Genomic DNA, 27,500 nt, shown 5'->3' with positions numbered 1-27,500 from the left:
TATATATAATATATATTATTTATATATATTATACAATTTATATATATATATACAATTTATATATAATATATATTATTTATATATATTATACAATTTATATATATATATACAATTTATATATAATATATATTATTTATATATATTATACAATTTATATATATATCCAATGTATATATAATATATATATTATTTATATATATAATTTATATATATTATTTATATATATACTATTTATATATATACAATTTATATATATTATTTATATATATTATTTATATATATATATAATTTTTATATATATCATTTATATATATATACAATTTATATATATAATATATATATATAATATATATATACAATTTATATATATAATATATGTATAATATATATACAATTTATATAATATATATATATAATATTTATATATATATATACAATTTATATATATAATTTATATATATATATAATTTATATATATGTGTAATTTATATATATGTATAATTTATATATATATATATATAATTTATATATGTATATATAATTTATATATATATAAATTATATATATAATTTATATATATATAATTTATATATATATATAATTTATATATATATATAATTTATATGTATATAATTTATATATATATTTATATATATATAATCTATGTATGTAATTTATATATATATAATTTATATATATATATGCAATTTATGTATATAATTTATATATATTATTTATATATATACAATTTATGTATATAATTTATATATATTATTTATATATATACAATTTATGTATATAATTTATATATATTATTTATATATATACAATTTATGTATATAATTTATATATATTATTTATATATATATATACAATTTATATATATATATAATTTATATTTTGTGTACAGAAAGTTGTTAGTTGAGACAGGTCATTGGTACCGTCGGTTTCAAGCCCGATAATAAGGCCCGTTTAAGGTATCCTTATCAAGCTCTCTTCAGTCAATATTCGTCTATCTTATAACCGGAAGTGTGAAGTATATATACCTCGCGAATCCACGTTCAAATCTCGTTTTGTATAATCCCCCCTCTTTTTTTTTATCTATCTATCTATCTATCTATCTATCTATCTAGATATATATATATATATATATATATATATATATATATATATATATATATATATATATATATATATATATCGGATAATGTAATACCTAATTTTCAACTTTGAATTATTTAAATTTAAATCTAATTTCGAAAAAATGTTTTTTTATATGAATCGATTTTAATTTGAACCCCATTTAATTTTAAAATCTCTTTCCTTATGTATAAAACCTTTAAAATCTGTATTGGTATCGGTTAAAAACTTACCAATACAGATTTTAAAGGTTTTATACATAAGGAAAGAGATTTTAAAATTAAATGGGGTTCAAATTAAAATCGATTCATATAAAAAAACATTTGTTCGAAATTAGATCGTAAATTTAAATAATTCAAAGTTGAAAATTAGGTATTACATTATCCGATATATATATATATATATATATATATATATATATATATATATATATATATATATATATATATATATATATATATATAGATAGATAGATAGATAGATAGATAGATAGATAAAAAAAAAAAAAGAGGGGGGATTATACAAAACGAGATTTGAACGTGGATTCGCGAGGTATATATACTTCACACTTCCGGTTATCAGATAGACGAATATTGGCTGAAGAGAGCTTGATAAGGATACCTTAAACGAGCCTTATTATCGGGCTTGAAACCGACGGTACCAATGACCTGTCTCAACTAACAACTTTCTGTACACAAAATATAAGTACGCTCTTAAAATTTGGATTTTCCTTTTAATTGAGCACTCTGCTGGAATTCTTTTTCCAAAAAAAACTAATCATATATATAATTTATATATATATATATATATATATGTGTATATATATGTATATATATATATATATTATTTATATAGTAAGTTATAAAACGTATATGGCGATTAAGCTACAATGAATATTCCACATTTTATCCACTCTATGACTCTTCAGGCTTATGCGCGAATTCTTTGGTTGTTTGTCGTTTTTATATGAGCATCTTCTATTGAGATTTTAATTAACCAATCGGCTTTCTAGTATCCACCGCGCCATTCCTATCAGCCAATGAGCATGTACTTATCGGACAAAGGCCTATTTGACCTCTGATTGACCTGTTCCTTTGTGTGTGCTCTATTTAGCCTGGATATTGAGTTTCTTGATCTGTTTTAAATCTAGATTAGTGTTTTTTTTTATTAATGATAGTTTATATATAAATATATATGTTTGTACTCACATATATGCACATATATATACATATATATATATATACACATACATATATATGTGATCGTTATATTCATATTTACGATATAACGAAGTTTTTTTTATTTTAAGTTTTTTTTTATTTTAAGTTTTTTTTTATTTTAAGTTTTTTATCTTAAGGTTTTTTTATCTTAAGGTTTTTTTATCTTGAGTTTTTTTTTTATCGTATCTAAAGGGTTTTTTATCTAAAGGTTTTTTTATTAAAAGGTTTTTTTTATTTAAAGGTTTTTATTCTGATCTGTTATTTCTAAATCTTCTCTTGATCTCGTTTTTAGATACTGGCGCCCTCAGCCGGAAGACAATTTTGCCAACGAAATGCGATACTTCAGGGGTTTCATTCAACTCCAAGACATGATAGAGAAAGCTATCGTAGAGACACACATCGAATCGAGTGGCATTAACTTCAGCCTCCCAGGCATTCAACTTAAACAGTTCCCATTCCCTTGTCACATGAAAGACGAGTAAGTATTCATATATATATATATATATTATATGGAAAAATGCGCGCATGAAAAGTAATATTCTTAAGATTTTATTAAACCTGGAAAAGTAAAGGACAAGAAATTCAACCTGGAAAAGTAAAGAACATGATATTCTAGTAAAGTAAAAATAAGAATTTTTTAGACTTAAAATATTGCAGCTAAAAATAAAATTTGAATATTGATAAATATTTTATTTATTATTTGCATATGTTGATGTTTATTATTGAGTTAGAAAGGGTGTCAGTTGCTGGATTGAACTTATTTCCCCCTATTATTTGCATATATTTATGTAGTGAAAATTGTTTGAATAAAATTAATTCATTAGTTAGTTAGTTAGTAGATGGAATTAATAATTTTATAATTTACATAAAAATTAATAATTTTATTATATCATAATTAGGATCATTTAATTCTTTCTAACTCAACAATAAACAACAACATATGCAAATAATAAATAAAATATCAATATTCAAATTTTATTTTTAGCTGCAATATTTTAAGTCTAAAAAATTCTTATTTTTTACTTTACTAGAATTTCTTGTCCTTTACTTTTCCAAGTTTAATAAAATCTTAAGAATATTACTTTTCATGCGCGCATTTTTCCATATAATCCATGATTTTTCCAGGCATTGCTATTGTATTAATATATAAATTTATAATATTTATTAATGATTGTCAAAAAAAAATTAGCTCTCAAACACACATTTATGCAATATTTATCATTCAATCACAGTAGTTCCGAGCCAGGGTCTCTACCGAGACTGCGGTTCATGAATTCGTGATCTGTATAGAGCATAAACTAACAAAAAAGAAGATGGCACTCGGTGTCTTTTTAGATATCGTTGGAGCTTTTGACAACATACCCTTCAGTAGTATGTTCAAGTCGCTACGAGAACTCAATGTGCCACCAGTACTCATCCGATGGATTGAGTATATGGTGAGGCACAGAACAGTTCAAGTAGAACTACTGAGTGCAACTGTTAAAAGGGAAGTAGTTAAATGAAACCCCCAAAGTGGGATTTTATCACCTTTACTATGGAACTGTATGCTGAATCCTCTTTTAAAGGAGTTTAAAAATAGGAATATTTATGCCCACGTTGCTGCTGATGACATCACAGTGCTGGTCGCGGGTTCAAAAGCATCATTGGTCAGACGCATTGCCAAAATGGGACTACATTTTTCATCAAATGTGATAACGAAAAATTTGAGTTAATTCAAAGAATATGTATATCATAGAATTCACTAATATTTTTAATCGATAAATTCACCATTTTTTGCTATAAAATCATAAGGAGAGTTAAAAAAACTTAGTTATTAAAAAAAAAGTTCGGTTTTTTAATTATAAAAAAAAAACGATACAGGGGATTGAACCTAAAATCTTTCCACTAACCCCCGGTACTCTAACCGTTACGCTAACATGTCATATTGGCAAAATCGCAGTAAAAAATATTTATATACAAAAAAAGTTATGAAAATAAAAAAAGCGTTAGTCACTTATGTACTTACTCTCCTGTTTGTGAACTCACATATTTTGTTGTAACTTTTTTTCTACTGAACCAATTTTCGAAATTTTTTTTCAAAATGTAGCTAATGAGGTGTTCTATCCAACTATATAACCTGTTTGAAATTTGGTTCCGAACGGAATTAGTGGTGGGGGTTTGAATGTGTCTCGATTAATTCAATTTCGGACTTAAGCATATATTCAACCGCTACCGTGGTTGAATGATATATATATATATATATAGTAATTTATAAAATATATACGGCGATTATGCTACACTGAATATTCCGTGTTTCATCCACTCTAGGAATCTTCAGGCTTATGCGCGAATTCTGTGGTTGTTTATCGTTTTTATACACTCCTCTTCTAATGAGATTTTAGTTAGCGAATCAGCTTTCTAGTATCCACCGCGCCCTTTCTATCAGCCAATGAGCATGCATTTATCGGACAAAGGCCTATTTGGCCTCTGGTTGACCTGTTATTTTATAAATTACTAACTAGCTCACCTACGTATTGAGCACTTTTGAAGTAAATACTTAAAGTTTACGCATAAATCTATACTTACGTATATTAATTTTATGTGAGTAAATTAAGTAGTTATATATATATATAATTTAAATATTTAAGTATTTTCTATGTGCATAAAATTTATAATAGATAACTTAATTTTATGTATGCAGAAAATATTTAAATATATAAATGATAAATTAATTATATATATATTACTTCTATATAATAAAGTAATCTTGACCTTTCCTGTTTAATTTTTAACTTTGCAAAAGAATATTTTCAAAGGCGTGACCAATTTCGTCAATTCCATCTTTCGTTTCTTTCCTTTTAAACAGGTACCTACATATCCTCAGCTCGTACCTCATGCCAATTACGATGACCTTGGCCTGGCTGGCTGCCCTTGGACTTGGTATCCATAGTTTCGTCAGAGACAGACAAGATGGCCAAGAAGCGGTAAGGAATACTTCACTTCCAGTCTTTCAACATATAACACAAATTATTTCACAAAGTAGGAATAGACGTTGCTTTAAAATAGAATAAGAAATCAACATCTTTAGAATCTACGTAGAAATAACATAGAATACAAATTAAAATAGTCAATAGTTAGGAAGTGCAACCTCGAATCTTATATAGTAGTAGTATCTAGGGAAAGTTTATTAAATAAACGTGAAGAAATAGTACAAAACTGTTTGCATAAAAATACTATCCCAAAAAGTAATGATAAATGATTTTTTTTTGTATAAAATAAATAATCCTATCTTATACTGCTGAGTTTTGAGTGATGCAGATGGTAGAGTTCTATCCCTCTATCCTCGCCAAAAGACTATATAGGTGACACAGAAAAAAACACAAAAACACACAAAATTGGTAACTGGGAGAAATTCATCCGAAATGAGCCACAAACAAAAACTAATGGAAACAGTTGGATTGCAATCACTCGTAGTCATGTCGTGCCAGATCGCAATCACTCGTAGTCATGTCGTGCCAGATCGCAATCACTCGTAGTCATGTCCTGCCAGACGTTGAGTTACACCTCAACTATATCGGGTAAATTCCACCCTGTTAACCATTTTGGGGTTTAATATATAACTACTTGTGTGCTTGAGAGAGCTCCTCTAATCCTATCTTTAAAAAAATTTAAATCAATATACTTTACTAGCATATTAATATATTTTAATTTGTCCAGATTTCATATATATATATTATTATAGAGTCGTGATTTCAAAAGTAAAAAAAAAATATTTAGCTGCCATTAGCTAGAATCCACATCAAAACTGTAGCATTACCACTGTACCAACGTGACAAGCATATAAACCAATTAAAAATTAAAAATAAACTAAAATGAATGTACAAAATTTATAACGATTTTTTCAATACTGACCCATTTTTGACCCCTTAAAAACAATTTTAATCAGCTAAAGACCCTTAAAAACAATTAAAGACCCATAAAAGAATGGCATGTAAAAATTCAATCATTTGAGGCCTCTAGCGCTGCTCTGTGATTTTTAGTTTCGAAGGAGATAGTTTGAAAATATGGAGACAGACAGGCAGACATATAGCCGTTTATATATTAGATTATATAATAAATATATTAATTATAATACAATAATAAATATATAAATAATAATAAAATCCCTGATATTCATAAATGATCTCCCTGATCAAGTTATCTCTGAGATGGGTATATTTGCTGATGACACCACGCTCTATAGTAGACACGAGGAGAAAATAAATAAACACATATCGTTTTGATGTATTTTGATAGCCTTCTGTCGGCATGGCTGCATCCTTTCGACTGTCCTATTTAATGTTATTCTCAATTAACTAAATTATATTCGAAACAAGTTAATTCCTAACACTTACCTGAGTTGATTGGCATAAATTTCTATATATTCATGTATTGATAATAGATAAACCACACCCCAGAATATATGTTGGACCTCAGTTGGTCCTTTTAAAATCACTATTTAGTTATATCTTTTTAGCCCATGTCATTATAATCCTATGCATTGCATGATTGTAGACGAACAGTTGATCCTTTTAAAATGAATACATTTATTGCTAATAGATCAACTACACCCCAAATATATGTTGGACCTCAGTTGGTCCTTTTAAAATCACTAATTAGTTATACCTTTTTAGCCCATGTCATTATAATCCCATGCATTGCATGCTTGTAGCCGAACAGTTGATCCTTTTAAAATGAATACATTTATTGCTAATAGATAAACTACACCACAAATATATGTTGGAGCTCAGTTGGTCCTTTTAAAATAAGTTATAATAATCACATGAATTTTAATACTCCACAACACTTGCATGTGTTTCTTTATTGTTTTTTTTTGTTTGTTTTTTTGTTTTTATTTTTTTTTGCTAAAAAATTTATGTGATTGAAATATTTTAGAATGAATGAAATAAATAAATATTAACCAGACAGAGAGTAAATATTGAAATCACTAATTAGTTATATCTTTTTATCCCACATTATTATAATCCCACACACATATCCCACACATTGCATGCTTGTAGATGAACTGCTGCTGTCAGTTGATTTCTTGTGACCTCTTAGCGGTTTTCTATTTCGTATTATTCTCAACAAGATAACTTATATACTAGTGGATCTATCCATTAAATATCTAGTTACTTGTGAGTCTTGTACCGTTTTAATTCAAAGAATTCTTATCTTGTTTCAGGTACATTATTCAGGCAAAGAATGAGAAACTACGTTTGTGTTCAGGAGAGCTTCTCTAGCACAAGTTTTTATTTAAGACCTTTTTAACCAATGTAATTGATTAAAGTTTTGTTTTAATTTCTAGGCGCTTCTGGTGATGGGCATGTATGGCAGTGTGAATTGGCTCGCCTGGATGGTGTCTACGATGCTCATGATGTCTTTTGTCTGCATCCTTATCGTCTGCATCCTGCACTTCAGCAACATCTTCGTCTACAGCAATGTGTTCATCATGTTCCTCTATTTCTTCATCTACTGCTTCTCAACAACAATGATGTGGTAGGTTCTGAAAGTGCCCCCATTTTATATCATCATGCGGCCCATAAACGGTGTCGAGAGTCTTAGGAGGGAATGTAGCAAAATAAAAGGCAAGTCTCTAAGCATAGTATAGTGAGCTAGCAGGGAGACCTGGCGTTGCCCGGGAGTTGGACGAGGATCAAATAATGTAAACATACAACTGACGAAGAGTGGTTTCGTCATGATTTATCCCTCGCTTATTCCATAATACATTGTAGTCAACATTGCACTGTAGAGAACCTACTGTTCCTTTTTATAAAACTATTCTTATATTTTTTATATATATTTTTCTTGTATATAATGGCTTGAATTAAAGCTTAAAATGCAAAAGTCAAGTATCATGGCTCAAATGTGCCCTAAACAGAAACATTCATTTCAAATACGGCTCTGTCATATCGAAGAACCGTTTTTATTGCTTTTGACCCCAAAACAAGGCACAGTGCCACTTGAATATAAGGGGCTACTATTTTGGGACAAAATTTACAGGTAGTTAAGCAATGAGTTGTCTGTTCACAGTGCACTCGAACTTTTATACAATACAGTCAGGGAAAGTCTATTAGTTTGAGAGAAAAAAACTAATAGAGTAGAAGGTTTTTCAGTATGTGTAGGGGTGGAATTTTGCTGCTTGTCAGGTTAGTTGATGGTATTTGTTGTAGGGTAAGGGTTAGGGTAAGGAAACTTGGTTGTGCAGACCAAGCTTTACTCAACTTAAACCCAAGGTACAGCCTGCAATACAAAAGAACATAACGCTCCTGAGACATATTGTAAAGACAGTGGTTGGTTGGTTGGTTGTTTTTGTTTTACGGCATATCAACCCTTTTCGGGTTATTTAATGCCAAATCCAAAGATTTTGAAGAAAAATTTTTTAGTAGAATATATTTGTTGTTTTCAAGTCGGTTTCTATTTAACCCATAGTTGGGACCCTAACAGGTACTACCACTCCGGGTCAGAGTGGACCTGGGAGCAATGGTAATTAAAGGGTGGCTCCACACTCCCCAAAGCCCGCAAGCTGGGGCCTCACCACTGGATATAGTTTAAGATCATATCCAGGACCCCCATTGAGGAACTTTTACCCTCTGCAGGGAGGCAGTTGGTGTATTCTAATGCCCCACCGACAGGGACGTAAAGACAGTGACATACGAACAATGTACATATACAACAATAAATAAATAGTGAGGTAAAGTAATGAAAGCGAGACACCCATATGTCTGCACCAATGCTGAGCTTGTTTCCCGCCAATCTCCAAAACATAAACAAAAATGAAAACGCTCGCTAGCGAAGTATGAAAATGTCACAGTAACAACAAAGTTAACCTACAAAACCAATATAACAGTATTTATGTCGAGGGGTACAAGTTCTTTGAATTCTTCGGAGCACATTCTATTAAGACACTTGTAAAATAAGTACAGAAATGCAACATTTCTACAACAGGGGAAAGGTTGGAGTTTGGTTGATAGTGCGGGACCTATTAGTGTAGCGGGTCCATTACATTGTCACTCGGACCCAGCACATTGTATGCAGAAACAGTCGCAAAAGAACAAAGGGAAGGAATGTGAACACTTTTCATTTTTAGTCGAAACACAAGGCGTTTATTAACGGTCGTTTACGCACTCAATTTTCCAAACTAGCAACAATATCCGCCGTTGCCCGGTCATGCAATATGCTTAAACATTACTTGTTTCCCAAATCCGCAGCTACTACGTTTGCAACTCGCCCTACGGCACACGTTTGTCCGACGATTTTTTTTGTTAAAAGTTCTTCTCGCATTGGCACCCGCTTCCAAGATGCTATCGCCGCCGCGTGGCTCCAAATCTCTTTTCTTTTCCTTCCTCTTCCTCAGCTCTGACGTCACCTCCTACCACGGCTTGGTCATTTGCATGCACAAAGATGCTGCTATTACTACATGTTTCCGTGGCTTCGTTACATACATGAAGGAATAGTGACTTTGTAGAGATATAGGATACGTAGGTTTAAGAATTATGTAGAACTGTAATCTTACACTATAGTTGACCACTGAGAAATCGAAAATTTATAAATATATATATACATATATATATATATATATATATATATATATATATATTAAATTTGAAGTACAACAGAATTGTAATAGTTTAAAAGCGGAGTGGGGCATTTTTTTTTTTTTTAAACCTTATAAAAAAAGATCGACGATAATGTAAACAAATCACAGATTCGCAGATTGGAGGTCAGAATTTCCCAACATGTCCCTTTATATATACGACAGGGTAGGTTAGACTCCTCTGCACGATCCCGTGTTTCTGCTACCGCAATCGGTGATCACCTGACCAGTTCAAATAAATGTGCAAGTGAGTACACACCGGAGTGGTTCTCTATTTTGCACAGGGCTAGGTCTGTTCAACATCTCGGATTCTTGGAGGCCGTTACAATAAACTGTTGCAGACCTGTTCTTTGCAAATAGATGGACCACATACGTTCGTTGAACGTTTTTGAGCAGGCGCCACCAGGTTAATTTCTACGCTGTGTTTCCCCCCCCCTCATAGAAATTACTTCATGCCAACATTACTTCATTCCGACATTTACTTCTGAAGACAGTCGGCGAAAAGTACTTCAAGTTTCTTCACCGTTCCCCCTTTTCTTTTCTCTTTCTCCCCCTTTTAGTCGATCTTCTTCCTTTTCAATTTATTTTTCTTACTTTTAGTCGATCCTGTTTCTTTTTACATTATAGTCGATCTTTTTTTATAAGGTTTAAAAAAAATGCCCCACTTCGCTTTATATATATATATATATATATATATATATATATATATATATATATATATATATATATATTAGTGTTGGAGCGATTAATCAGAAAAATCAGAACTTTAGCGGTTATTGAAATTGGAATTGGAAAATTTTGTGTCTGTTTCCCGATGCCAAAAACGATTCTTTCAATTTTCTTTTTTATTTGATTTTGTCTAAAAGTAAAATCTTTCACTGCTAGTAGTAATGTCAAAATCAATATTTATTGATTTTTAAGTAAATCTAAAATCTATAGCTCATCCCCCTCCCTCCCCTCAAGTGTATTTTTATGTTCGAGAAATATCTGCACATTTAACATGTGGTTTTACAGTAATCGGCAATAAATAGCAACTTTGTAGACTAATATTTGAAGCTTTTTGAAGAATTTGAATTAGTAATTGTATCAGAATTGGTAGTTGTATTGGAATCGAGAAAAATATTGGAAATCTTTGTTATTTGTTAAAATCAATGTGCATGTCGGTAAATTGGACCGAAAAATTTTAATGATTATTTGTAAATAGAGTTAATGAATTATGAATATCTCCAATATCAAATAATCCTTATCACTTCATGTATAAAAACCAAAAAGGGGAGATATAGCATATTAGAAATATTTGGAATCAAGTCTCCCCTTACTGTTATTTCAGATCATTTGAAACCATAAGAGTAAGTTTTAGTCGAGGCCAGAGGTTTGGGGCAAATGTCAGACATTTTGTAATTCATATGCAAAACTAGGAAAACAAATGACTGATTGAAACATTTTATGGCTGTAAAAAAAGTGCCAAAAATAGGCTTTGGATAATGTGCGACCTTAAGGGCAAATGTCACCTAGCCCACTACACAATTCAAGTCATTACCTTTCCAACGAGCCTTCATTTGTTAAATTCTGATCAATAATAGCTGTGATTTAGAACTTATAAAATTGCCAAAAAGGTGATATATATATAAATTAACTGTTACTTATGCCGTTATCAACAAAAGTAGCGTCTTTTAAGTTTAAACTGTTAAAAAACACGTATATAAGAATTTACACATAATTAATATTTAATTATAAACCCCTCTCTTTTTTTAATACACTCCTACTACTTTAAACTCCAACGTCCTCTCCCCACCACTCCCCCTTCTTTTCTAACTCCCCTTTATCTACGATCTTTCCATTTTTATTTGACTTTATAACTTAGTCCATCTATGAATTCTGATGATGCTAGTTGGATTTTTCCTCTCTTTGAGGATTTTCCTCTAGTTGAAACAATTTGTAAACTCATTCTGGACTCACAGTAATAAATTTCCTATATACTGCTCTGACTACACATTGAGCACTTTAGTCCGGTTTTTTTTTTTTTTACCACTGGTAAATATATATATATATATATATATATACCACCTTATATATATATATATATACCACCTTTCATATATATATATATATATATATATATATATATATATATATATATATATATATACCACCTTTTATTTATATATATATATATATATACCACCTTTTATTAATATATATATATATATATATACCACCTTTTATTTATATATATATATATATATATATATATATACCACCTTTTATATATATATATATATATACCACCTTTTATATATATATATATATATATATATATATACCACCTTTTATTTATATATATATATATATATATATATATATATACCACCTTTTATATATATATATACCACCTTTTATATATATATATATATATATATACACCACCTTTTATATATATATATATATACACCACCTTATATATATATATACCACCTTTTATTTATATATATATATACCACCTTATATATATATACCACTTTTTATTTATATATATATATATATATATATACCACCTTATATATATATATATATATACCACCTTATATATATATATATATATATATATATATATACCATACCACCTTATATATATATATACCACCTTATATATATATATATATATATATACCATACCACCTTATATATATATATATATATACCACCTTATATATATATATATATATATATATACCACCTTATATATATATATATATATATATATATATATATATACCACCTTATATATATATATATATATATATATATATATATATATATATATATATATATATATACCACCTTTCATATATATATATATATATATATATATATATATATATATATATATATATATATACAGGGTGTCCACAAAGTCTGACTACATTATGTAGCCAGGGCATCGTGTAGATTATGTAGCCAGACTTGTTCCTTGCTAATAGAGTCAGGTGGTTTTGTGGCCAGGTTCGAATCTCCCAATCAGCTGTAATCATAACTCCCTGCATTGATAGATTCCTGAAAGGATGAAAAGGTATTAAAAAAATTATCATAGTAATAATTTATATATATATATATATATATATATATATATATATATATATACAAGGTGCCCATAAAGTCTGGCTACATAATCTACACGGTTTCCACAAAGTCTGGCTACATAATGTAGTCAGACTTTGTGGACATCCTGTATATATATATACATATATATGACAAAAGTCTATATTCAAAATATCATGATGCTGACCATCTTACAATTTATTTCATAGCACAAAATCATTCATTTAATTATTATATCAATCAATGAATCTATTTTGCATTAACTTATCAGAAGAAGTAGCAACTATCAATCCACCGAAAGAAAAGAAAATGCATTGGGCCTGATTAAAAAATCCGGAAATTAAAAGAGAAGTTGCATTTACCTTATTGTTACATTACGCCATTTTGAGCTTCTAAATTTGAACTGATTTCAAGTTTTTCCAAGGACAGATATGATTTCATGTCGGAGCTCATTAAGCCAAGGGCAATGAATCAACCCTTATGAGTTGATAATTTCTTTTCGAAATATTAAAGCGAATTAACATTTCCTCTTTTGCTTGGAAACAAATCTTTAATAAACGATTTTTTTATTATATTATATTATATTAAATATTAAATATTTACCAAATTTCCATTACTAACGATTACTATATTGTCCAATTTCTACAATACACTCTTTAACCCTTATCCTCGAGTGGCCTCTTGGTCTTGATAAGTGGTGATGCCTATGTAAAAAAAAAAAGAGCTATTTCTCGTTCTCCTTACTCGGCGCATTCAATCTATTTTTCAGTCAAACACGCACATATAAACCCACCTTATATATACTAGTGGATGTATCTAATGCAATGAAGTCCCGTTGGTATTATAGAATTTAGCAGACGGCTCACTTGCATTAATGGATTGATTGATTGAGGCACTGGGGTTTCATCCAAGCAATAGCATAACAACTGAGACACAGCCTTATTTGAATTCTAATTGGAAAATTCCGCTCTACCTAATTTTTACCCCATCTTTACACTCGCATCCCAATATCACCATATTATTGTTTTTCTTCCCTCAGTTACATGGTCAGCTCGTTCTTCTCGCATCCAACCCTTGCTGTATTGACGGGTCTCATCTTCTACTTGTTTTCGTACATGCCGTACATTCTGATGCAGGCGATTCGCAACGGAAGTCCAGCACTCCAGATTTTTGCAGTGAGTATTTTTTTTCCTTTTTCTATTTAACTGGTTTTGCTATAACTAGCAGAGCTGCCTGGCATTACCCGGGACAAAAGTGTAAAATACATCTATTAAAACTTCTACCTCTCTTTATCTGGTGCTACCAGATCAGGCTGTCTACTGACTTCCTGAGATGAAACGCACCTACATAGATGTCTTTGTTTTTTATTCCCTTTTGCAAAACTTAGTCATGTTCTGCGAAAACAAAAACAAAAACAACATTCTCCTCCCCCTCCCCTCCCTCGTTTTCTTTTTCCTTCACCTCCTCACCTTTTTTTTTTTTTTGCCTAGTTGGTAGGGCGATAGAACATACCAACTGCCCCCCTGCAGAGGGTAAAAATCCTTCAATGGGACCACCAGTTGACCGTTGGTGGCAACCCGTAATGCATTAAGAACGGGATCCTGGTGGTTGAGTGGAACATGCCTAGGAAATAATAACATGATACTACAACACACCACTTTGGCCCTTACTAGGCTAGACGGGAGGTTGGATAGGCCCGATCCAATCAATCGGTTGGTCATGACAAGCACTAATTCAGACAATCCAAACAAAAACACACTAACACTCAACATAAACAATAAACTGAGTTAATAAGCGATGGCTGAAGGGTCAATCAAGCTGGGAAAAAGGTAACCATCAGGAATAATAAAAATACAGGGAAATCCCATACTTGGGTGGGCATAACCATATATTGTGAATGCTTGGAAACCTCCCCATGTTTGAGTATACCAGCTATGTAGCCCTGGAGAACCGAGGCGAATGGGATTTACCCCCTCATAGTTCTTCCCCATAAGGGGCTCCGAGGAGGGTGGGGAGCATGGCTGATGAATTTTTCAAAAATTATTATGAATACCAAAAAATCCAAGAGACCACACACAGAAATTGACTCTGACAGCGACAATGAAGATACAAACTTTCCAAGATTCATCGTGCTAGAAGCAACGTCTAATATACCGTTAACTAAAATGTCACCCTTCACTATCCAAAAGGTAATATCAAGCAAAATAACACCCAAAAATGTCAAAAAATTAAGGAATGGTACCATATTGGTAGAAGTACAAAATAAAAAACAGGCCAAAACTCTACTTCAACTACAAAAATTGCATGAAACGAACATCAAAGCTTATCCACACCAAACACTAAACTACTCCAAAGGAGTCATAAAAAACCAGGAAATCTCCGTCTGCACAACAGAAGAAATCAAAACAGAACTAAAAAACCAAGGGGTCACAGATGTAAAAAGAATCACATTTAAAAAAAAAGGAGAGGTAATATGTACAAACACTTATATACTAACATTCAATTATCCTCAAATACCAGAGACCATCAATATAGGTTATGAAAGAATGAAAATAGAACAATACATTCCAAAACCTTTACAATGCTACAACTGCCAAAAGTTTGGACATAATAAAGACCAATGTCTAAGATTCTTCACATGTGGAAACTGCAGTGAAAAAAACCCAGACCACGATGAAGAAGACTGTCCAAATAAAACCAAATGCACAAACTGTCAAGAAGAGCACCACTCTCACTCAAAACAGTGTAAAATATATAAGCAAGAGAAGGAAATAATAACAATCAAATATCAAAAAAACATAACCTTCCAAGAAGCCCGCAAAGAAGTCACAAATCGCACCAAAAACTCATATGCCACAATAACCCAACAAGCAAACAAAATGTACAACTACAATGAACTAAACCTTGCTCCAGAAATTGCAAACCTAGCAAAAGAACTAAAGAACATACTTGAAGAATTAAAATCCTTTTTATCAGAACTGAAAATAAATTTTAACAGCCAAATAAAAGTCAGAAACGAACAACCCAGTATAAAAGAAAACGAAACAAAGGAAATCAGAAAAACTTCCATCAATATTGAGGAATCAATCTCTAAAGAAATGAAACCTCCTCAATTATCAAAACGTGAAAGATCCAAGTCACTAACAAGGACAAAAACAGATGTTAAAAATAAACACACAACAACAGGAAAAATGGAAATAGAACAGAACAACAAAAAAACTACCCCCCAAAAACAAAATGACAAACAAAAAACAGAATTAGTATTAATTGAAAATGAAAATAAATTTGAACTAGTTGAAACTGATAGCCAAGAAAGACAGTCAAGACAAAGTAAATCTAAAAGTCCCAGACCAAAACCCCAAAAAAGCCTCTCACTAGAAACAAGAAACAGACCATCCACTTCCAAAGCGATGGAAATTGATGTAGGATAAAAACCACAACAGAAATCAGACAGATTTAAAAAGAAAAGCAAAATTGAAAACCTATCTATGGAAAACCTCACAAAACACAACAAAACAACATTTCTACAATGGAATTGTAGAGGACTAAGATCTAACCATGAAGAAATGCTAGAGATCATCAAGAAACAAAACCCCTCGGCAATCTGTCTACAAGAAACGCTGCTCAAAGAAAACCACGGCTATAAATACAAAGAATATAATATGTATGACAAAACAAGCACATCAACAACAAATAGACCAATTGGAGGAGTATCTATACTAATTAAAAAAACTATACCTCACACAATCCTCCAATTAAATACCGAACTTCAAGCAATAGCAGTAACAGCTAATCTATACCGGAAAATAACAATATGCTCAATATACATTCCACCAAATCAGCAAATAAACAAAAAAGAAATAGATATACTGATCAAACAACTGCCACCCCCTTACATAATAATGGGAGATTTTAATGCACACAGCAATCATTGGAGAAATAAGCGAAATAATAATAAAGGTAATATAATAAACGAAATATTATCATTAACAAACTTATGCATATTAAATAATGGCAAGAATACCTACATGCACCCAGCCAATGGATCCATGTCTGCAATAGACCTATCAATTTGTACCCCATCCATCTATATGGACTTTCAATGGGATGTATTGGAAGATCAACATGGAAGTGATCACTACCCCATTCTACTAGAAAGTAATCAAAAAATACCAGAAGAAAAAACTCAAAAATGGAAATTACACAAAGCTGACTGGGAAACATTTGCCAACCTATGCAAAACAGAAATAAATGAAAACATTTTAAAAAAAGAAAAACCACTAAAACATTTTACACAAACATTAAACAATATTGCCATCAAAACAATACCTAAAACTTCAACACACTCCACCAAAAAAACAAATCCCTGGTTTAATGAAACATGCAAAAAAGCTGTCAAAGAAAGGAAAAACACACTTAAAAAGTTCAAACAAAACCCTACAGCAACTAACTTACAAAAATACAGAGAGATGCGCGCCAAAGCAAGATATACCATAAAACAGAGTAAAAAAACTTCCTGGAGAAACTACATTTCACAACTAAATAACCAAACACCAACTAAAAAAACATGGAATATAATAAGAAGAATTGCAGGAAAAGAAACACAGAACACCATAAACTACTTGACTAAAACTGATGGAACAAAATGCATAAACCAAAAAGAAATAACTAATTTATTAGCTGAAGAATTCTACAAAAATTCATCAAATAAACAGTATTCAGCATCATTTCAAATTTACAAAGAAACGTCAGAAAAAGAAAAACTTAATTTTACAACTAGTAACAACGAAATATATAACATACCATTCAGCATAAAAGAATTGAAAAGAGCAATAAACAAAAGCAGAAATACGACTCCAGGCCCAGATGACATACATTACCAATTCTTAAAGAAATTACCAAAAACATCTCTCAAAATACTACTTAACATATATAATAAAATATGGGAAACTGGAGACATACCAGAATCCTGGTTTGAATCCACCATTATACCAATTGTCAAACCGAATAAAAACTCAGCTAACCCTACTAGTTACAGGCCTATAGCCCTTACCAGCTGTCTTTCCAAAACTATGGAAAGAATGATCAACTACCGCTTAATGTGGTACCTGGAAAAAAATAACCTTCTATCGAAATACCAGAGTGGATATCGACAAAAACAAAGTACGAATGATCAAATAGTACGACTGGAATCCTTCATTCGAGACGGTTTTGTGCGTGGACACCATGTGGTGGCTGTCTTTTTTGACATCCAAAAGGCATACGACACAGCATGGAGATATGGAATTTCAAAAGATATCCATAATATGGGGATAAGAGGAAATATGGCAAAGTTCATACATAACTTCTTATCTCACAGATATTATAAAGTGCGACAAGGAAATACACTATCAGACCAATATGAACAAGAAACAGGAGTACCACAGGGAAGTGTATTATCCATCACATTATTCCTAATAAAAATGAATGAAATAGTACAAGCGGTCGACACAGGATTTGAAAAGTCACTATTTGTAGATGACTTTTCAATTGCCTATTCTGCTCAAAATATGTCTACAATAGAAAAAAAAATACAACATAGTTTGAACAAAATAGAAAAATGGACTGACAAAAATGGATTCAAGCTAGCCAAAGATAAAACTGTTTGTGTCCATTTCTGTAGAAAGAAAAAATATCATCCAGACCCACAACTCCAAATACAGGGAAATCCAATCCCAGTAGTACAACACACAAAATTTTTAGGTGTCATACTAGACAAGAAACTAAACTTTAATGCACATATCAACGATCTAAAGCAAAGATGCCTAAAAGCATTAAAAATCTTAAAAATAATATCTAAAACAAACTGGGGAGCAGATCAAGACACAATGCTAAAAATATATCATGCACATATTCGATCCAAATTAGATTATGGATGCATCATATACAGCTCTACCTGTAAATCTTATCTCCAAAAATTAAAAACTATACAAAACCAAGGATTAAGACTTAGTCTGGGAGCATACCGAACATCACCCATGGAAAGCCTATACATAGAAGCCAAAGAACCTCCTCTACATTTAAGATGGCAGAAATTAACACTACAATATGCAATAAAACTACAAAGTAATCCAAACAATCCAACATATGAAAAAACTTTCAACCTGCAATATACAAACTTCTATACCAGCAAACCAAAAAACATACCCTCCTTTGGACATCGTATCAAAAACACAATAACTCAAATTAATAAAGAACCTAATATCATAATCGCACACACAGTAAGTAACAGACCACCATGGACCTTAAAAAATCCAAAAACTGATCTAACCCTCACTAAATACAAGAAAAATAATACAAACAACTTAATAAATAGAAGCCACTTTGGTGAGCTTAGAGAAAAATATTTAGAATACAAAGAAATATACACAGATGGATCCAAAACAACAAAAGGAACAAGTGCAGCATGTACCGATGGACAGATCCATCTCCAAACAAGACTTCCCATTGATGCATCAATATATACAGCGGAACTACAGGCAATCAAAATGGCACTTGAACTTATAAAAAACAATAATGGGAAAAAGTTTATTATATACATTGACTCTTTGTCATGCATCTTAGCTCTAAAACGAGAAGAACTCGAACACCCTTACATAATCGACATAATGAATGAATACAATGAAATTAGCGAAAAAGGGAAAAAGATTATCCTAGCCTGGATACCAAGCCATGTTGGTATACCAGGCAATGAAAAAGTTGATAAACTAGCCAAAGAAGCTATATATCAAAATATAAGAAACATCAAAATACCATACACAGATTTCAAAAAAAAAATAATAGAATACAACAAAATTAAGTGGCAAGCAGAATGGGATACATGCACCCAAAATAAATTGCATGAACACCAACCTACAATCAAAAAACAAAATAAAATAGTAATGAGAGGACGAAAAGAAAACATCGTTCTAAACAGAATTAGAATTGGACACACCAAACTAACACATTCACACTTAATTGAAGCAACAGAAAAACCGAAATGCACATTCTGTAACCAACAAATGACAATAAAACATATATTAACAGAATGCCGGAAATACAAATCTACTAGAGACAAATATTATATAGCAAATGAAATCAAAGAACTGTTTCATAAGATAACACCACACCAGATCATCAAATATTTAAAAAAAATACAACTTTTCAAATTATTATAAATAATGCTGATAAAACTCTGAAAGCAACCAAAAGTTTAAAAACACAAAACAATATAATAATTAAAAATTTGTATAAACCAAAATTTAAAAAAAAAAAAAACTGTCTAAAATCAATCAATGGTTTGGCATTAAATGACCCACAGTGGTTGATATGCCGTAAAACACCAATAAACCAACCAACCTCTCTTTATCTTTCTTCCTCTTTTTCCCCCTCTTTCATTTTACTCCCCCCTACCAAACCCCGTCTTTCTCCTTTTACCATCCCTGAACCTCTCCTGTATATAAGACCAGCGGAAGTTCAAACAAAACCTTTTATTTACTTCACAGGGGTAGCATGCTCTCGTTCTGTCAGCCATGACTGGGTAGAGGTCCTAATTCACAACTAGAAATAAAAATAGATTGAAGGCTCCCAACAATTCGTGCTAGAACTGTTTGCAAACATGGCAGAGTGATTAGAGTACTCGAAAAAATCAATTGTAAATGTGATATTCTCCTGAAGGTTGAAGGTTCAATTCTCAGTGAGGGCAACCAAAAAATACAATTGTGAATTACTTTAGGACCTCTATCCAGTCATGGCTGACAGAAAGTGAAGTGAATAAAAGGTTCCGTTCAAAGTTCCTTCCAAATTCCCGAGTTCGGCAGAAACATTCCCGCGTTCAATAAGATACACCGGAAGAAGGTCAGAGGTTACATCGACCGAAACGTTGTGAAAAATGACACTCAAGATGAGAACAGTAGTCCGATGAATACTAATAATACAAATAACCAATCCTCATCTCAAAAATTCAGAAATGTCATAATCGCCGAAATGTTGTGAAAATGGCACTCAAGGTCAGAACTTTAGTCCGAAGATTCCAAATAATATGAATAATATAACCAATCTTTATCTCAAAAATTCAGGAACTTCCTATTCTTAGAATTCTACAATATCCTTATTTTAGAGACTTCTCATATTCCCACTATCGATTCTTTGAAGATTAAAAATGAAAATGCCTTACTCTTATGATCTACATCATCATTCAAAACCTCCGACTCCGCCTAACTCTGACTCCTAGAATTCCAAAATATCAGACTCTGATTCCTTATTTTAAAGTCTGCCATTATCCAGACTCCGATCCCTAGAATTTGTACATGTTTGACAGTCTCTGACTCGGTCTTTGACGATTCCCAAAGTTTTTACCCTTACTCCTAGAATTCCAAAGCACCAAACTTCGACTCTTATTATATTCCTGATATTCCTAAATGACCTCCCTGATAAAATTGTCTCTGAGATGGGTATATTTGCTGACAACACCGTGCTCTATAACAGACATGAGGAGAAACCGAATGAATATGTATCCAGGGCAGAAACCCTAGAGGAAGACATCCGGTCTGTGAGGGACAAAAATGGATGGTCACATTCAATACTGCCAAGACCAAGGTTCTTTTCGTTTAATAACTAAATAAAATCCTCTCAACCACTAATAACCATGGTTAATGATAAATTACCTGAAAGTACTTCATAGAAACTCCTCGGCTTAACGTTCATGGCAAACACGAGTTGGAACAGATACATTAAGTGCATTTTTAAAGCTGCTGCAAAGAAGGTGTGCTCTCTCTACCATGCTAGAAATCGACAAGCTCCTGCAGGTGCTTGTGGAAAAAGCATGCTCCCAGTTCCAGACCCGTATCAAAGCAGTGATTGAGACTGAAGGCGTCTACATTGAATAGATGTCAGCTCTACTACATAATCAAGTTACCTGAATTGATTATTTCAATAAAAATTTAAAAAATAAAGCTGTAGTGTTATGGTCTTTAAGGCGACAAGTTTATCGTTCAACCCTGTATTTTCATTATTCAGACAACTGTACCAAATTACTTGGCCAAGATAATCTTCAATCTTCTCCAGATGCATCTTTTCAAACTCTGGAATTTTTATGTCAAAACTCTAGAGTCGATATATGGATTTTGAACTAAACCAGGGGTAGATTGTTCTTGTTCCAGCAACCATGATGCAAGGTTGTTTCTTCGACTCAGATAACAAGAAACAGGATTGGACCACTAGACCACATGTCTTATTGATTCGACCGACCTTATGATAAACGCAAAGAAAGTTACTGATGTCTAAGAGTATCCTGTACCTTTACAAGGCCACCATTTTCTAACTGTTCATTTTGCCTGATTAACAAAACACTGCCATCTCAACACCAGCTTAAAAGTCTCTTGCTGTCACTGAGGAGCCACATGTCAATCTAACATGGGGCGTTTTTCTTTCTGCTCCACTACATTTCTCATCTTCGACTTTACACACTAACGTACTGTACTTGCAATAACCCTTATCCCTGAGTGGCTTCCAGGTCTTGATAAGTGGTCACCACCGTGTATAAAAAAAATGTATGGCGTTTTGTTGCTACATTTGGATTAGTGCACCTGCTACTCGTCTCTCCCTCTTAGACAGAGTTCAAAAGAGAGTCGCAAACCTAATAGGTTCTGCACTGTCAGCTAGGCTTCAACTGCTATCCCATCGACAAAACGTTGCATCCCTCTGCCTGATTTACAAGTGCTTGAATGGTAGGTGCTCCAGCAAACTACAAGCCGTTGTACACCCTGGATGTAAATACCCCCACAAACCCGACAAACAGCAAAATTCCACCCCTACACACTAGAAATCCCTAGATGCCAGAAAGCCTTCTACTCTAATAGTTTTTTCCCCTTAGGACTGCTAGATTTTGGAATTTCCTTCCGGGTTCCTGTTTCCTTGACTGTACTGACATGCAGAAGTTCAAGTGTAATGTAAACAGACATCTTGCTGCTCAACTCCCTACATAGTTCCCTTAAAAAGTATGTCCCGGATAGTAGCCTCCTACATCAAAGTGGCACTGTGTTTTGTTTGGGGGGAAAAGGCAATAAAAAAAAAAAATAATTAAAAAAAAAAAAAGGCGATTCCGACTTCTACGATTCTTATGAATCGAACTACGTTATTTTTCAAAATATCTGGTTCCTAGAATTCCAAAAATTGCAGACTCTGGCTCCTTCTTTAAAACTCTGCCAATATTGAGACCATGAATTCGATCTCTAGCATTTTTACAAGTTTGACGATCTCCAGCTTGACGGTTCCCAAATTTTTATTCCAAATCCTAGAAATCAAAATCAATAGACCCCAAATTCTTATTTGAAAGCCTTCCGATATTTCGATTATGTGTTAATTCTTAGGAAATTTAAAAAATATCACTCTGACTCCAAGTCTTCACATTCTTACGCATCTGAAAGTGGCTTCGATTTCCTTTGACCCTAACCCTAACCTGGCTAGGATGTCTTTATCCTCGGCCCAAAAACCAACAGAGATTAGAGCATTCCTGTAATGATTTGGTCTCTGTTAATTGCGGTGTGATGCTGGTCATATGCAGTTCTAGAAGGTTCTCCCTCGCAGGTTTTGCCTTCTCCCTTTGAGAAGAGGTTAGTTTATTGCTAATCGCCTGTGATGCCCTCACTGGGGAATGTCGACGGGGCCGGCCAAGCACTTTTTGCAAGTCAGAGTTCCCCTCCCCCGACCCTGTTGTCTAAGTCATTCTTGCATTTTTTTTTTCAATTCTTCCTAGTCTTGCGCGGGGTCTGACGCTGGCTTCAATTTCCTCTAACTCTGCAACCTCTTCTGGTTGCCGATATGTTCCGACACAAATCTGCGACGTGGATTTCATATCGTGTGTTTCTGTGCTTTTTTCAGTGTCTATCGTCGACAACGGCCTTCAGTTATGGTTCGCTGTATCTGTCGACGTTCGAGGAACAACTCATTGGCATCCAATTGGAAAACATCTCCGAGCAACCCATCGAAGGGATTGACATGAGTTTCGCTAAGGCCTGCATCATGATGCTCATCGATAGCCTTGTCTACTTTATTATTGGCTGGTACGTCAAGAACGTCAAGAAAGGTACGTAACTCCATGCTAAATTCTTGGTGCTTCTCCAGACCCCCCCCCTCATCATGGAAAAATAAAAAAAAATTAAATTAAAGAAAAATCTGTATGATGTACGTACCCACGACAGAAAGAAATAAGTAAAATTTATTTAAGAGGACAACTCGACAAGAATTTGTGAACATTGGACTTGAAAACGACCATGTGTAATGTGGCCGTTACGCTTAAACTGTGTTCGTTACAGTTCAGACCTCTCTGACATCCACGCTGCCCGACACCATCGAAAAGGAATAAAAAAAGAAAAAGAAAAAAATCCAACTCGGCTTTTTTTTCTGTTTACCATTACTTTCTTCTAGTTTTTTTTTTCTAACTGTTCATTTCGCCTGCTTAACAAAACCCTGCCATCTCAACACCAACTTAAAAGTTTGTTGCTGTCACTGAGGAGCCACATGTCAATCTAACATGGAGCGTTTTTCTTTCTGCTCCACTACATTTCTCATCTTCGACTTTACACGTCCATCTTTCCAGATGCATATTTTGCTCTTTCAATCACGTGGTGTCCTTTTCTTCTTTTTCTTCTGACGCAAGCCTGCACACCCTTCCTAATTTGCATATGTGCTTTTTCGGCTGCTGCTGCTGCTGCTGCTAATATCTTTGAAATCCAGCTCTTTTATAGCTCCTGCTCATATTTTCCCACACGCTCATATGCGCTCTTTTACACATGTTGTAGTATACTAGGAAGCAGCCACGTGCTATTGGGCTCCACAAGCAAGAAGATTTTGGAAAGAAACTTTGTTCATGAAAGTTGTTTTGTTTTAGGTACTACCACGCTGATGAAACCGTGTTCGAGATGGGTAATAGTTTTGGGACAATTAAATGGAACCGGAAAAAATCGAACTTTTTGGGATAACAGAATCGGTATCGGAATCTGAAAAATTTGTACCTATTTTTCCATGCAAAAAAAAAAAAAAAAAACGATTTCGTTATTTATCTTCTTTTTTTTTATTTGATTTTGTTTAAAACAACATCTCCCGCTACTGGTAGTAATAATAAATTAATAAATATCTATTTATTTTAAACCACCAGTAAGGCTAAAAGCCATAGATGACCCCCACCCCCGCCCCCACCCCTCATATACACACAAGTGTGTTTTTACGCTTTAGAAAGTACCTGCACGCTTAACATGTTTTTATGGCAATTGAGAAAAAAACTAATTTTATAATTAAATATTAAGAGAATTATAAAGTATCGGAGTCGGTATTTGTATCGGAATTGGGAAAAAATATCAGCCCGGCAAGTGTGTTTTTGGCGTTTGAGAGAATATACGCATGTTTAATGTGTTTTTACGAAATCAGGAAAAAATAATAATTTTATAGTTAAACTAGCTGACATACTGGCGTTGCTCGGGCATACAATAGGTTTAAACATGATATTTTAATTTTAATTTTTTGTTAATACAGATTATAAATTATTCGATCAGGATGTCCTATTCATTAAAAAGGAGATAGAAAGTAATACCATGCTATCAACATTAAATTAGTAGATAGATACATTAATATAACATTCGTAGTATGTTATCACCTTCTCTCCTCCTTTTAATAAATAGGATCTCCCGATCACTGAAAACGCGATGTAAAAAAAAAAAAAAAAAAAATTATGATAAAAAATCGCTTTTGGGCCGTACTGGATACGACAATATACCTACTTGGTCTTCTGACTAGGATCCACGGGTAGTATATGTTCTGTCTAAAGATGGCATAATGATATCGTGGGGTTTCCGTTTGCGCCATGCGTCTATACAATAAAAATATTTCACAGAAGCATTGTCCCTATTTACTATACCTCCCCCCCCCCGGGACCGAGTTAGACACCAGGGTCATTTTTTAACGTGGAGAAAAGGAACAAAAATAAAAATTCTCCTCCACTGACAGAGAACAAGAAATTGAAGTGCAGCACCTGAAGAACAGATACTACACTTTCATCTTGACCCGAAGGCCAGAGAATCAATCCTCTATTGATTATTATATATTACAAGGAATAATTGGACTGGTGGACTAATTCAAAAATAAATAATAATAATAATAATAATGATAATGTTGTTCATCAAATTCCGTCCGTGTTTGTTTACAATATCACGTCAGCTGATATTTGAGCTTGACGATGAATGCCCTGGAGAAGTCACTTCTAATTAATGTTAAGTTTTAAAATATGAAAACGAAGAAATGATTTGCAGCGATTTTAAATGATACCTCTTCTTTTATTGTAAATTGAACTCATTAATAAGAAAAAATTAAAATCAGATGGTGAGGTACACTGGGGCTTGAACAGGGAGTCATTCAGTCTGTAGCCGAATGCTCTACCAGTAAGCTTTATCTCCAGATTATAATAAATCTGTGATTTTTTAATAAGAAATTATTTGCTGAAATTTTATTATCTCCCTTAGCCAGTGTAAAATATTTTCCTGTAGAAATTATTCTTTTTTTTATCTATAAGAGAGAAAAACTATTTTTAAGATCAGATGATTTTATACTTATCGGATGAATCTCTGTACAAAACATATCTAAGAACACTGCCAGACATATAAATTAGCTTTGTGTGAAATTTGTAAGGGATAGCCTCAGCCGTTTTGGAACCTATGAGAAAGGAACTCACACACACACACACACACACACACACACACACACACACACACACACACACACACACACACACATAAAGTGACTTTTATATAATAGTAGAGACATTTAGAGATTTACAAAGAATCGGAATTGGGAATTTAGTATGGAATCGGTAATTATATCAGAATCAGAAATGATATTGGCATCACTGCATCACTAATGGATATATTTGTTAATGACGTCACTCTCTATAGCAAAGATAAAAAGCAAATGTACGCATATCTTAGAGATTCACTTCCACCTCCAATGTCTCGTGGAACGGGGCCGTCAGTGGATGGTAACATTTAATGCTGCTAAGATTAAGCTGCTTTCCTTTAACAATTACAAGAAACCTTCTCGACCACCAATACATTGTAGCCTCAGCCGCAAAGGAAAAAAGGAAACAAAGAAAAGAACTTCAACTCGTTTTTTTTGGGGGGGGGTTGTACAACGACATTTATTTCCTCATTCTCCTGCCACACATGACTTCTCATTACTGCTGTGACGTCCCTCATGTGCTCGTCTTCTCGAACACCATCTGTGTCTCTAACATGATCTCGAACGTTATTCCGTATGCGTTTGCATTGCATACCCGCGTCCACGCTCTGGTACATGCACATGTCAAATATACCTGGTGAACCAAGTGCCAGAGAGATTCAAGCAACTTAACTTAAAGAGAC

The 27,500-nt window shown here is 32.7% G+C and overlaps 1 protein-coding gene across 4 annotated transcripts in view; it reads left to right on the top strand.

Moving 5' to 3' along the window:
- The window catches only part of LOC145268835 (uncharacterized), a 1,065,816-nt gene that overhangs the window by 909,361 nt on the left and 128,955 nt on the right, over positions 1 to 27,500 (top strand). For all 4 annotated transcript variants that reach the window (XM_080124499.1, XM_080124501.1, XM_080124498.1 and 1 more), the window contains 5 exons: positions 2,653 to 2,838; positions 5,206 to 5,323; positions 7,687 to 7,877; positions 14,114 to 14,249; positions 23,974 to 24,178. In XM_080124499.1, coding sequence (XP_079980625.1) covers positions 2,653 to 2,838; positions 5,206 to 5,323; positions 7,687 to 7,877; positions 14,114 to 14,249; positions 23,974 to 24,178 — 836 coding nt within the window. The remainder of the gene's footprint in view (positions 1 to 2,652; positions 2,839 to 5,205; positions 5,324 to 7,686; positions 7,878 to 14,113; positions 14,250 to 23,973; positions 24,179 to 27,500) is intronic.

Source organism: Euprymna scolopes, chromosome 44 (assembly GCF_053919585.1).
Source record: "Euprymna scolopes isolate OS-2025 chromosome 44, ASM5391958v1, whole genome shotgun sequence".
NCBI classification, from domain to species: domain Eukaryota; kingdom Metazoa; phylum Mollusca; class Cephalopoda; order Sepiida; family Sepiolidae; genus Euprymna; species Euprymna scolopes.
The sequence above is the reverse complement of the archived record's forward strand: the minus strand, read 5'-3'. Positions and strand labels throughout refer to the sequence as shown.